At 46.7% G+C, this 14643-nt stretch overlaps 1 protein-coding gene across 1 annotated transcript in view; it reads right to left on the reverse strand.

Moving 5' to 3' along the window:
* Positions 1-13845, reverse strand: part of LOC141476743 (endogenous retroviral envelope protein HEMO-like) — a 92433-nt gene extending 78588 nt beyond the window's left edge. The window contains exon 1 of the mRNA XM_074165551.1: positions 13180-13845. Within this exon, the coding sequence (XP_074021652.1) occupies positions 13180-13845 (666 nt within the window). The remainder of the gene's footprint in view (positions 1-13179) is intronic.
* Positions 13846-14643: the final 798 nt, after the last annotated feature.

The following is a 14643-nucleotide window of genomic DNA, read 5'->3' on the forward strand; positions in this document are numbered from 1 at the left end:
TTCCAGAGATCGTAGACTTTCCTTTTCTCCCTGAGGTCCAGCCAAAGCCCTCTATTTAGCCAGGCCGGTCTTCTTCCCCGTCGGCTTGTTTTATGGGACCTGGGGATGGCCTTCTCCTGCGCTTTTGAGAGTTCATCCTTGAAGTATGACCAGCCTTCCTGGGCACCTATGCCCTTCAGGACTCCCAAGGGACACTCTCAACCATGCTCCCAACAAAAAACTCTGAGGAGAGCCCAATGTGTCCTTCCGCCCCGCCACCATCACCCCTGGACAATACCTATGTTGCAGAAGAGAGTCTCTCAGAAGGAGACTCCTTCGATCCTGGGCCGATTGACCCAGACCAAGAACCTAATCTATTTCCTCCTGATGATAATTTGAAAGAGGTAGTGGGGAATGAACTAACCCCCTCGAGTGATTGTCGTAGTGTGTGGGACAAATGTCGAAAAGCATCCTTAGCTAAAGGTGACACAGACATTTTGCAGACGTTTCCTGTTATTTATCGTGGAAATCGACCCGGAGCGTGGGAGGCTTTGAGTTATGATCATGTTAAAGAACTGAGGAAATCAATAAAAGATTATGGTCTTCAGTCAGCATACACCATGAACTTACTAACAGCTGTTGGGGATGGGTATGTCATGACTCCCCATGACTGGAAAATGCTATTGCGTATGATTTTATTGGCTATGCAATATGCTGTATTCATGATTGAGTACCATGATCTCACGACTGCCAAGGCAATGGATAGCTTCACTGGCAATTTAAATCATATTGGTCTGAATGAGCTCGTCAGTGAGGGGCCTCGGGCTACTCCCGATGTGCAAGCTCAAATGGACAGACAGTGTTTTGAGCAAGTAAAAGAAATTGCACTGCGCGCAATAAGACGGGTACCTGATACAGCTGCTCCAGAAGCTTCCTTTTCTGCTATCACACAAGCGCCTGGAGAACCCTATATAAAATTCCTTGATCGGCTCCAAAATGCAGTAGAGAGACAAGTAGATAACCGAGCAGCTCGTGACATTCTTATGAAACAATTAGCGTTCTAAAATGCTAATGCTGACTGTCGTAAAGTATTGCAAAAAATTAAGAATGCTAACCCTTCCATCACTGATATGATAAAAGCGTGCCAAGATATCGTCACAGAAACTCATAAAATGAGTCTCTTAGCTGATGCATTATCAACACAGCTCACTGTGGGGGCTGCTCAAAAGGCAGACTGCTATAATTGCGGAAATCCTGGGCATCTTAAAAAAGATTGTAAAACAGTTAAGCGAGGCAGTCGAGAAAATTGATCCATGCCAAACCGACTGTGCCCTCGCTGCGGCAAAGGACTGCACTGGGCAAGTGAATGCAGGTCCAAATTCCATGCTGATGGTTGAACCCTAGGGGGTTTGGGAAATGGGGGGGGGGGGGGAGGAGCGCGAGACCGCACACGATAACAACAACTACGGACCCAAGACCACAGAACAACGCTTGGCCAGCACCCTCTGACCAGCCACAGCTGGAAGTGCAGGAGTGGACCTGGCCACAGCCCAGTCAGTAACTCTAGATACCATGGCAGTTGTTCTCATCCCCACTGAGTAATGTGCTCTAGGCAATCCTGCTTCAGCAGGGGAGTTGGACTAGATGATCTCTAGAGGTCCCTTCCAACTCTGACAATTCTGTGATTCCGTGAGTGCCAAATTCATTAAAATACCACCTTGGGTGCCAAGTTTGTTAAAATATCACATTGGGCACCAAGATCATTAAAATACCATGTTGGGCACAAAATTTGTTATCGTTTGAGAAATACACAACAATTTATTGTTGTTTAGACAATTACACTATCACCCAATGACCCCTCCCCACCCGGAAAGGGGAATCAGGGAAAAACAAGGAAACATGAGGGCTGGAATATAAACAGATTCAATAAGACTAAATAATTAACATCATTAATACTAAGGAACCAGTATCGATCCCGATACTAATATAAAATATACAAGGAAGTATATACTCAGCCTATTCTATCAGTAGGAAGCTGTGCACTCCCAGCAGTGGACAGCAAATGTCAGACACTGCAAGCGCTACGGCTTTGGGAGGAAGGGAGGCCTCACGGGTCCAGCATCGGGGCGAGGAGTTCTCTGGACCACCACCATCACAGAAGAGAGAGAACTACGCAGCAAACTTTCTAATTTATATTGAATGTGACGTTCATAGTATGAAATAATCCTGTTGGCCAGCTTGGGTCAAGTGCCCGGGTCTCACTCCTCCTCATTCCTGCACCTGGCAAGGCTCAAAAACACTGAGACCTTGAAACCCACATACCATGGCTGGCTATAAAGTAAATATTTTCATGAATTCAGACACTAGAGTCTTTTAAAAGTGCAGCTTTCTCAAGCATTAGAAGAGAAATTAGTCTTGTGTTGCTCAAACCAGGACACGTGACTTTTCAAATATCATGGAGAGTGGCTTGGCAACTACATCAGCCAATTCCCTCAGGACTCTGGGATGCATCTTGTCAGGTCCCATAGACTTCTGTATGTTCAGGTTCTTCAGGTGGTCATGAACCTGATCTTCTCTTACAGTGGGAGGGATTTTTCTACCCCAGTCCCTGCCTTGTGGTCCATCCACTCAAGCAGTGTGGGAAGAGAGGTTGCCAGTGAAGACTGAGTCAAAAAAGTTGTTGAGTACCTCAGCCTTCTCCTCATCCATTGTTACCTTTTTGCCAGTCTTGTTCATCATGGGGGGGTATGCTTTCTTTGACCTTCCTTTTCTGGCTGACATACCTGTAGAAGCCCTTTTTATCATTCTTTGCATCCCTTGCCAAGTTACTCTTCATTGGGTAAAAAACTGGCTGGATGGCCGTGCCCAGAGAGTTGTAATTAATGGGGTGAAATACAGTTGGCGGCTGGTCACCAGTGGTGTCCCTCAGGGCTCAGTTTTGGGGCCAGTCTTGTTTAATATCTTTATTGATGATCTAGATAAGGGGATTGAGTGCACCCTCAGTAAGTTTACAGATGACACCAAACTAGGTGGGAGTGTTGATCTGCTTGAGGGTCAGAAGGCTCTACAGAGGGACCTGGGCAGGTTGGATCAATGGGCCAAGGCCAATGGGATGAGGTTTAATAAGGCCAAGTGCCGGGTCCTGCATTTTGGTCACAACAACCCCAGGCAATGCTACAGGCTTGGGGAAGAGTGGCTGGAAAGCTGCCCAGCAGAAAAGGACCTGGGGGTGTTGGTGGACAGCCGGCTTAACATGAGCCAGCAGTGTGCCCAGGTGGCCAAGAAGGCCAATGGCATCCTGGCCTGTATCAGGAATAGCGTGGCCAGCAGGAGTAGGGCAGTGATCGTGCCTCTGTACTCGGCCCTGGTGAGGCTTCACCTCGAGTGCTGTGTTCAGTTCTGGGCCCCTCACTACAGGAAGGACATTGAGCTGCTGGAGCGTGTCCAGAGGAGAGCCACCAAGCTGGTGAGGGGTCTAGAGAACAAGTCATATGAGGAGAGGCTGAGGGAACTGGGCATGTTTAGTTTGGAGAAGAGGAGGCTGAGGGGGGACCTCATTGCCCTCTACAACTACCTGAAAGGAGGGTGTAGAGAGGTGGGTGTTGGCCTCTTCTCCCAAGGGAATAATGGCAGGACCAGAGGAAATGGTCTGAAGTTGCGGCTGGGGAGGTTTAGATTAGATATTAGGAAGAATTACTTTACTGAGAGAGTGGTCAGGCACTGGAACAGCCTGCCCAGGGAGGTGGTGGAGTCGCCATCCCTGGAGGTATTTAAGAAACGTGTAGACGTGGCACTTCAGGGCATGCTCTAGTGTTGTTTTGCATCTGTTTATGGGTGGGTGTGGTGTGTGGTTGTGGGTGTTTGTTTTGTGTGGTTTTTGTTTTTTGTTTTGTTTTTGGTGTGGGTTTTTTTTTTTTTTGTGGTTGGACTCGATGATCTCAAAGGTCCCTTCCAACCAAGAAGATTCTGTGATTCTGTGATTCTGATTCTTTATGGAAAGTGTCCTTAAAGATCTGCCAGCTCTGTTCTGCTCCCTTGTCCCTGAGGGCAGTTTCCCAGGGGGTCCCATTGACTAACTCCTTGAAGAGCTGGCAGTTTGCTTTTCCTAAAATTTACTCTTTGCCTTCCCTCAGGACTGCAAACTCCACCAGTGCATGATCACTGCAGCCCGGGCTGCCTCCAATCTTGATGTCACCGATTAGCTCATTTGCATTCGTGACCAACCAGGTCCAGTACCACATCTCCTCTGGTGGGGCTGTGTGTGAGATGATGCAGGCAGGACGCAGGAACAACCACAAAACCATGGATTAAAGGCAAAGAACAAATTTAATCTCAATACCTCATGGATTGGGGAATCTCCAAAGCAGCACCGGGGCAGAGGCAGGCAAGCAGGGGACGCAGGCACCACAGAGCGAGAGAGTCCTTGTTAGCAAGGGAGTCCTTGGTTAGCAAGGGAGTGAGAGAGCGAGAGAGCTCATGCTTGCTGTTCTGGCTTGTATTTCAAGGTTTCAGGCAGGCTGAGTTTTCTGCTGTGCTTTGATCTCTTCAACAGCAGGGCAGGAATCTCAGGCATGTTTGATAAGGTGCCCCTGAGTCCATCCCAGGCCTGTGTTATCTAAGTGCAGATGTTCTACTTGTTGAGCACACAAAACTAAGCAACAATTAGTGTGATATATGTGTTTTCCAGCACCCCACATGCGAGTCACTTGAGTGTGTTTACAGTCCTCCTCGCCAATCTTCTATTACTTTCCCACAGGCTGTCTATTCCCTGGCTTAAGAAGTTATCCTCAGTGCACTCCAGGCATCTCCTGGTTGCCTGCGGCTTGCCGTGCTACTTTTCCAGCAGATGTCAGGGTGGTTGATGTCCCCCAGCACGACGAGAGCCTGTGAGTGCGATGCCTCCTGTAGCTGGTGTAAGAAGGCTTCGTCAATAGGCTCCCCTTGATTGGGTAGCCTGTAGTAGACACCAACCACAAGGTTCCCTTTGTTGCCTCAGTCTTTAAGTCTTACCCATAGGCTTTCAACCTGCTCGTGGCTATTCTTCAGAGACAGCTCTTCATACTCTATCAATCTCTTGATGTAGAGGGCAACACCTTCACCCCTCCTTCCTCGCCTGTCCCTTCTGAACAGCCTGTAGCCATCGATAGCTGCACTCCAGTTATGGGATTTGTCCCACCACGTTTCAGTAATGGCAACTAGGTGTGACGAATGGGAAAAAAGGACTTCACTGAGAGGTTCAAATTAACAATTTATTTGGACTTCACTCACAGGTCCAATATGCCACTATTGCAGGTTCTATGGGTACAATGGCTAATACACTATTGCAATTTAAAAGCAATTCGTGGAATACACTTTTGTAACCTACAAGTGATCCCAAAAAGTACCAACACAAACCACAAGCATGCTAAATATTAATACCTAAAAAGAGTGCACCAATCATGATCTTAATAGCATGCCATATATGTATGTTTCTTAATCACTTACCCTCTCTCGGGTAAGGTCGCTCAATCCCTGGGAAGTTACCCTGTACAGCGTCCTGGACAAGGGGGGGAAGAATCTCCTACAGACCAGCTGTATCGTTGGAAGATTCCCCATTTTTCTCCTCAAACCTTGCGGTTTATATTTCCTGATTCTGTGGGGGTGCAGGATTATGCCTGAGTGGATTACACTATCTGGAATGTTTACCTCTGGTGGTGTGATGGCTCCTTAGTTTCTGTTGATGATTTTGTGATGTCTAGCACTCAAAGTCACAGGAATAGTGGTGGGATGGGACTCAGGGCATTTTGTTTGTTAAGGGAGTATTCAAGGCTCCATTCAGTTTTGGTTCTTATTGTGATGCAATCTTGAGACAACCCTGGTATGAGCCGTTTTTTGCAGCTCCCCCCAAGTTATCTCTGCATAGACAAGGCAAGGCAGAGACGAAGCTGAGTTGGATGACAACTCCCTGCATCTCACCTGTTGTGCTCTGAAACCGGTTTGGCTGGGTGCTCCCATACAATAGCAGCAAGAAATAACACTTTTCTGTGCTTGGATATTTTCTCCTCTGGTTCCCACTTGTACTATGTAGTACTCTTCAATACATAGCTCGTTTAAACCAAACCTTGATGGATTAATTTCAGAATCAGTGATCTTAAAGGATAGGTCAGACTCCTTGTCCTGGGTTGAGTGACACAGGACTGTAGCATATGAAGAACACAGACTCAGGTCGGGGCTGCAACCAGAATCATTTATTACAACCAACACTGATAAGGAAAATAACACTCAAGGGTTAATGGCAGGGCCATTGCTTGGCTTAAGCTGTGTATCTATAGCCTAAAGCCATTGCCAAGGTGTTTAGGCAAAGAAAGGATGTGTTGAAACCGTAAAGTGGTCACATCGGCCTCGCTGGGAGATAAGGGAACAATTGGTATTCAAAGAAGGAACCCAGTTGTCCTGACAGAATGATCATCTGGTTTCCCAACCCCGTGGCCTGGAGCAACACATTAACATTAAAAGCGAGAGGTACACAGCGAGGAAGACATGGCCTTCATCCCTGAGACCCAAGACCCCGGCCCACGACCACCAGGAGACACTGCGCATGTGCGGCTGGGAGGAGTTAAAGACGGAGACTATGGAAATGATTTCTCGGAACTCATTGTAATAAAGACCGCCTTTTCGGGGAACGGTCATGCATATGTATAGGTGCCCCTTGAATATGTAAGATCTGATTGTATAAATCCTAAGCTAATTGCCGCGGTGGGTGCGCACGATTGTGGTGGGGTGACCCCCCGTGCTGCCCGGCGCTGAATAAACATACCTACTTTACAACCCCACAGGTTGTGGAGTCTGCTTTCCGCACGTCAGTTTGGTGAGCCAGCCAGGAGGCACTCTGCTCGGCTGCGGGATCGACTGCGGAGCGGACGCCCCTAGGCGCGCCCCGAGCACTTTCCTCGGAGGAGCCTCCACTCCCAGCCGCTCACCGTGGGAGTAGACAACAACCTCCTGAAGCCGCGGACAAGCGGTATGTTTTACAAAGGGGCCAGTAAGTCGTAGGGGACGCCCACGCTTGGCCGGGGCCGCCGGTAAACCGCGCAGAGACGTCTGGCGTGCGGCATAGTCCCCGTATGGGAGGAGGGTACCCTGTATGGAAGTAGGGGATTTGCTGACCGATAGAGCGGCCGCTAGCGATCTTGGGGGTAGATCGAGCAAATCCGAGGTCACCGCTGCATCCCAGTATCGGGAGCCAGGAAGGACCTGCTAATGATTGTATAAGAAGCAGGAGAAGGGTAAGCGGGCTTCTCAAAGTTGTGATACAAGTACTTGAATAATATCTGCAGCTGCTGGAGGGATACCAACTGGAGTAATGATTGTATGTTTTATTTGTAAATGCCCGGGTATTTTATGTTAAGAGCATTTGTGTGTGGATGCGTGTGTTTGAGACACAGCGCTGCTGTGAAGCGAGTGGGAGTCCCGATTGGCGGTTCCATGACTCCGCGAGGAACACGGCCAGAGACGGACAAAGCGCCTGAAACATCTGTAAAAATTTGTAAATGTCTTGATATATGTAAGTTGGGCTGCTGTGGTGTTTAGTCCATCTTTTAAGTATCGGGGGTCTGGCTGATCATCAAAGTGGCCAGACAGGGAGAGTCACTCCTTCGGTGGTTTGGGCTCGAACCTTGGGAATATTTAAACGAAGGAGGGGACTGCATAAGGAGGGGAGAGGGACGAATTTATTTAGGAGGAGTGTATTTAACACCTGCTGGACAGACAGTGGCCCTAGACTGGAAACAACCTGTCCCAGATACCTTTCTAAACCCCCAAATTGACGGACACGTGGGGGTGATTGCTTGTTTTGTGTGTGGGCTTACTAACAAATTACCTGAAAATTGGCATTCGGCTCGGGTCCTGTTGAAATGTAAATCTTGTGAGAAAATTTGGTATTGTTTATCTAGGAGGCGGAGAGCTGAGTGTCCCAAATGCTCTCCTCTAATCCCACAGTTTTATGATTGGGAAAGGGCCCATCAAGAGTCCAAAATAGTAAAGTTTATCTGTGGGAAGAAAACTTTAATCCCAAAAGATTGGGACGTTTGGGAAGAAGATTGGGAGAAGACTGTAAGGACCTGTGAGGAAAGGTTCGCGTGGAAATTAAAACGAAGCACAATAGCTAATAAGAAACAATCTAGAGAGATGGGTAACACTCAGAATAAGGGTATTTTAAAGAAAAGCCCCCTTGGCTGTATATTGACACACTGGAGGGACATTGTTGGAACTGGGGGTACAGAGAATAAGAAGACTCTTGTTAAATATTGCAATCAATGGTGGCCGATTTATAAGCTGGAAGATGGAGCTAAGTGGCCACTTTATGGGTCAATCGATTATAACACCATCCTGCAATTAATGTTGTTTTTAAGGAGGGAAGGAAAATGGGATGAAGTATCATATGCAGACACGTTTTTCACCCTCTGAAAAGGGTGGCAAAGGGACTGTGGAATGGTGCCGCCACGGGACCCTATGGTACTCACCCTCGAGAGGGAAAATAACAAAGAACTTAATGGTAAACTGAGGCAGCGTTGCTCGGCATGCAGTGTTGGACAAAGGTGCACTAGAGTAAATAAAATCCACCGGGCATCAGAACAAGATCTAACTGATTTGCTTAAGCCTCCCCCTCGATCACAGGAACAGGATGTGGACTCGGACGGAACCTCCACTCCCCCGGACAGCCCTGTATCCTCCCGTACTAGAAAAAAGTCTACCCCAACAGTCTTACAGGCACCCCTCCGAGAGGCGGTAAGGCCGGATGGCGGGACGATGCTAATCAAGGTACCTTTTTCCACCACCGATTTAGAGGCATGGAAAAGGGTTGCCAAGGATTACAGGAATGATCCGGTAAGTGTAACCAAACATTTTACAGTTATTATTAGAATATATGATTGAGACGGAAAAACAATTAATTTTAAAAACTGCAGGGGATTTGGCTGAGGATCATTATAAAACTACAGGAGGAGATGTTAAAGAATACCTCCCCCTTCAAATGGGATGCAAACAGGTCTGTGGATATAGAAAATTGCAGGCATACCAGGGCTGGATTTCAAAAGGGATGGAGAGGGCCATTCCCAAAACCATAAATTGGTCAGCATTATATGCAATTAGACAAGGTCCCTCCGAGTCACCATCCAAATTCTTGGATCGACTAAGGGACGTAATGCACTGTAACACACCGCTGGATCCTGGGTCAGAGGTAGGGATACAACAACTAGTTTCTTTATTCTTAGGTCAGTCTACAGGAGATATTAGGCGCAAGCTCCAAAAGCTGCGGCCCGCAGAAGAAAGACTGACGGGGACCTGGGAAATCCACCCTAGCGGATCCACTGGTTATAATGAAGCTAGGGAAGGAGCAAAAGAAGGTGGAATTTCTGGCTGATACAGGGACAACGTATTCAGTTTTAAACCAAGCTCTGATGCCCCTGGGAAATGACTATATCATGGTAAAAGGGGCAACTGGCCAAAGTGAAAAGGCATATTTTTGTGAACCTCTGAGATATAAATTGGGAAAACAATGGGGTGTCCACAGATTCCTGTACATGCCCAACTCCCCGAAAGCACTTTTGGGGAGAGATTTGTTGGAACAACTGGGTGCAATAATTAAATTTAAAAAGGGAGAGATTACTCTGGAGGTAAATGACCAGCAGTATATCCAAATAATGAGTTTATCCCTAGCTAGTGTTCCCACAGAAGGAAAAATCAGCGAAGAAATCACGAACCAGGTATACCCCGGGGTATGGGCCACCGATGTGCCCGGGAAAGCAAAAATACTCCACCTGTTGAGGTCAAACTCAAGGAAGGACGACAGCCGGTAAGAATCAAACAGGATCCCCTGAAGAAGGAGGACAGGGAGGGAATTTGGCCAGTAATAGAAAAATTTTTACCTGTCCGCAAACCCGACGGGTCATACCAGGTGGTCCAGAACCTCCGGGATATAAATAAGGTAACTGAAGACCTCTATCCAGTAGTGGTGAATCCATACACCTTGCTGACTGTATTGACACCTGAACTAACCAGGTTTACTGTTTTAGACCTGAAGGATGCCTTCTTTTGCCTCCCTCTCCATAAAGCCAGCCAGAAAATATTTGCATTTGAATGGGAAAATCCCAGAAGCGGATGTAAAACTCAGCTTACTTGGACGGTGTTACCACAAGGGTTCAAAAACATCCCTACTATATTTGGTAACCAACTCGCAAAAGATCTTGAGTCCTGGGAAGCCCCGCCTGAGGAGAGGAAACTGTTACAATATGTGGACGATATCCTGATTGCCACCAAGACAAAGGACGCTTGTATGGCCTGGGCGGTGAGTCTGCTAAACTTTTTGGGGCTCCAGGGATACCGGGTATCCAAGAAGAAGGCCCAAGTAATGCAGCGTAAGGTGATTTATCTGGGCTATGAAATCAGTGCTGCACAAAGGACTTTGGGACAGGCCCGAAAAGAGACAATATGCCAAACTCCGAGACTGCAAACAGTGAAAGAGTTAAGCCGTTTTTCTTTTTTTCCCATGAGGAGCAGGGGATTGCCCTGGGAATACTAGCACAAGATCTGGGCCCGTATCGACGAGCAGTTGCCTACTTTTGGACGCAACTGCAAAGGGTTGGCCAGGATGTTTGCAAGCCGTTGCGGCCGTAGTACTGAACTCCAGGAAGCCTGAAAATTCACCCTGGGCCAGAAAATGACTGTGTTGGTGTCCCATACAGTATCTGCAGTATTAGAAGTGAAAGGCGGACACTGGCTCTCCCCACAAAGATTCTTGAGATATCAGGCTATAATGGTAGAACAAGATGATGTGGGGATTGTAGTCACTAACATTGTCAATCCAGCCTCTTTCCTCAGTGGAAACACAGGAGAACCAGTGCATCACGACTGTCTGGAGGCCATCGAAGCAACATATTTGAGCCGTTCGGACCTGAGAGACAGTCCTATGGAAAACACGGAAAACTGGTTCACGGATGGAAGCAGCTATGTCCTAAGCGGTAAAAGGCATGCCAGATATGCCATTACCACCAGCCAGGAAGTAACAGAGTCAGGGCCTTTGCCCATGAATATCTCGGCACAGAAGGCAGAAATAATTGACAGACTCGAAATACGCCTTTGGAGTCATACATGCACATGGAGCAATCTGGAAGGAGAGAGGATTATTGAACTCACAGGGCAAAAACATCAAGCATGCAGAGGAGATCCTGAAACTGCTGGAGGCAGTCGAACTTCCTGAGAAAGTGGCGGTCATGCACATTAAGGCACACCAGAAAGTAAACTCGGAGTTGGAGAGAGGAAACGAGCTGGCGGACAGAGAGGCAAAACAGGTAGCCAAAGCAAAGGTAAAAACAGAAGGGGCTTTGATCCCTGACGGGCGAATTTCCCTAGAAGGTAAGCCAGAATATACCAAGGAAGATCAGAAGCTTATCACAGATCTAGGAGGATCATATAATGAGGAGGGATGGGCTCTCACCCCACAAGGGAAACTAATCGTTCCCTCTTATCTAGTATGGTCTCTGATAAGGGAAGAACATAGAAAGAGGCATTGGAGGGCAGAGGCACTATATAAACAACTAATTAGAGAAATTGTAGCTAGAAATTTATACACCACTGTGAGACAAGTGACTCAGCAGTGCGATCTTTGCCTCCAGACTAATCCCAAAAATACCCCCGAACCAGAAACGGGCCAAATTGGAAAGGGCAACGGGCCTGGGCAACAATGGCAGCAGAACTCCCAAGAAAAGGGGGGTATCGATATTTATTAGTATTAACTGATACCTTTTCAGGTTGGCCAGAACGGACATTGCTCGAATTTGGCAACAGTCAAAGGTACTACACCAAGTATCTCAAGATGATGCTTTACTTGGTTTTTCTGATCTTTGGAAAAAATTAACCTCGTGGCTGCCTGACTTTGCTTGGTTGAAGCAGTTGTTTGTATTGTTAATTACAATGATAGTCTTAGGGATTGCAATTTGCACTTTACTTAGATGCTTTATGTGCTGTGCAAAAGGAACCACAAGTGATTACGAACTTTGGAAGAAGCATCAGCTTCGACAAAAAGTCGAGTCAGGAAAATATTTTAAGAAATGCTTAGAGAAAGAAAACATGCTGTAGGAATAAGTAAAAGAATTTACTAATCTCTTAGAAAAGGGGGGATTGATAAGGGAAATAACACTCAAGGGTTAATGGCAGGGCCATTGCTTGGCTTAAGCTGTGTATCTATAGCCTAAAGCCATTGCCAAGGTGTTTAGGCAAAGAAAGGATGTGTTGAAACCGTAAAGTGGTCACATGGCCTCGCTGGGAGATAAGGGAACAATTGGTATTCAAAGAAGGAACCCAGTTGTCCTGACAGAATGATCATCTGGTTTCCCAACCCCGTGGCCTGGAGCAACACATTAACATTAAAAGCGAGAGGTACACAGCGAGGAAGACATGGCCTTCATCCCCGAGACCCGAGACCCCGGCCCACGACCACCAGGAGACACTGCGCATGTGCGGCTGGGAGGAGTTAAAGGCGGAGACTATGGAAATGATTTCTCGGAACTCATTGTAATAAAGACCGCCTTTTCGGGGAAAGGTTATGGATATGTATAGGTGCCCCTTGAATATGTAAGATCTGATTGTATAAATCCTAAGCTAACTGCCGCGGTGGGTGCGCACGATTGTGGTGGGGCGGCGTCTCGGGATTGTGTCTCCTGGTGGTCATGGGCCGGGGTCTCGGGGATGAAGGCCATGTCTTCCTCGCTGTGTACCTCTCGCTTTTAATGTTAATGTGTTGCTCCAGGCCACGGGGTTGGGAAACCAGATGATCACTCTGTCAGGACAACTGAATACCAATTGTTCCCTTGTCTCCCATCGAGGCCGATGTGACCACTTTATGGTTTCAACACATCCTTTCTTTTGCCTAAATACCTTATCAATGGCTTAAGGGGATGGATACACAGCTTAAACCAAGCAATGGCCCTGCCATTAACCCTTGAGTGTTATTTCCCTTATCAATTCCCCCTTTTCTAAGAGATTAGTAAATTCTTTTACTTATTCCTACAGCATGTTTTCTTTCTCTAAGCATTTCTTAAAATATTTTCCTGACTCGACTTTTTGTCAAAGCTGATGCTTCTTCCAAAGCTCATAATCACTTGTGGTTCCTTTTGCACAGCACATAAAGCATCTAAGAAAAGTGCAAATCATAATCCCTAAGACTATCATTGTAATTAATAATACAAACAGCTGTTTCAACCAAGCAAAGTCAGGCAGCCACGAGGTTAATTTTTTCCAAAGATCAGAAAAACCAAGTGAAGTATCATCTTGAGATACTTGATGTAGTATCCTTGACTGTTGCCAAATTTGAGCAATGTCCGTTTCAACTCTTTTCTCTTGATTTATATATGAGCAGCAACTCTGGTTTATTATTAAGCAAACTCCTCCCTCCTTTGCCGTAATCAAATCTAGGGCCATACGATTTTGCAAAACCACTTTACCAAGGGAAGATACTTCAGTTTGTAGTCCCTGGATAGCATCCACAGTAAGATTCTCAATTTTCTCCATGGTGGCTGAGATGTTCACTATAGCCTTTTCTAATTCACTTACTCCTAACTGGGGAAAAAGCCATCTCACAGAACTATGGAAAGCTGATGGCCTTTCTGCGAGGGGATTATTCGGGATCCCACGTACTTTCCGCCAGTGTGTCCGCATAATCCCTGGAGGAGGGTGCGAGTGATTATATGCTTTATTTTGGGGAACCACGTACCCCAGTGTGCAGACCCCATCCCAGTAGTTAGGTAAGGATTTCCTAGCACGCCCATCTCCACATAGCCACCAGAGTCCATCGGGAATACAGCTATAGGAATAATTGAGCCATAATCCCATTGTTATTGCTTGAGGACATCCGCCACGGTTGTCATTAATAGCCTTCCCTCTTTCACATATAGTCCCATTAAGATCTGCTGTTAAATTGAGATTAAAAACTCCAACCTTTGGGGCAGTATTATTACGCCTCTTTATGAATATTGGCTTCTCCAATATCTGCAGATCGAATTTGAGTGGGTGAACACTATTATTCCCACATGTGTATTTTGGGACTTTGTGGCCTTTAGGGGGTATTGGAGTCTGGAAGTCCCAGCAAAGAGTCTCACCAGTAGGGAGACGGGATTGGTATTGACCTGGGGCACAGCCACCTTCTATATTCCATAGGAGGTTTTTCCCTGTAGGTAAAGTGGAATTATTTAGATTGTCATATGGCCAGCTCCAATTTGCGTAAGAGACTGGTATTCCAAGGAGGGGGAGTTCTAAATTTCCTTTGGGAAGGGCTGTGCATACCCAGCAATTGGAGAGGTTCAGACTATCTGCTACAGATTTGGTCATTTGTATATATTAGTTCTGATCCCACATTTCTACAGTTCCCCACAGCATAATGACTATGTCCGTGAGAAAAATAGTTTTCCCGGTTGGGCTTGCGTGACCTTCCATGGAGATTTATGTGCCTTTTTCACTCTGGTGTGGTGGATCCAGGCGCTCTGCTCCTTGATCTTGATTGCTGTGAAGGAGGTGAGTAGTACCTGGAAAGGTCCTTCCCACTGCGGCTCCAAAGTTTTTTCTGTAAGAGACTTTACATATACATAGTCTCCAGGTTGTATGTTATGTACAGGCCCATCCAAACCCCTACTT

This window comes from Numenius arquata, chromosome W, assembly GCF_964106895.1.
Source record: "Numenius arquata chromosome W, bNumArq3.hap1.1, whole genome shotgun sequence".
NCBI lineage: Eukaryota > Metazoa > Chordata > Aves > Charadriiformes > Scolopacidae > Numenius > Numenius arquata.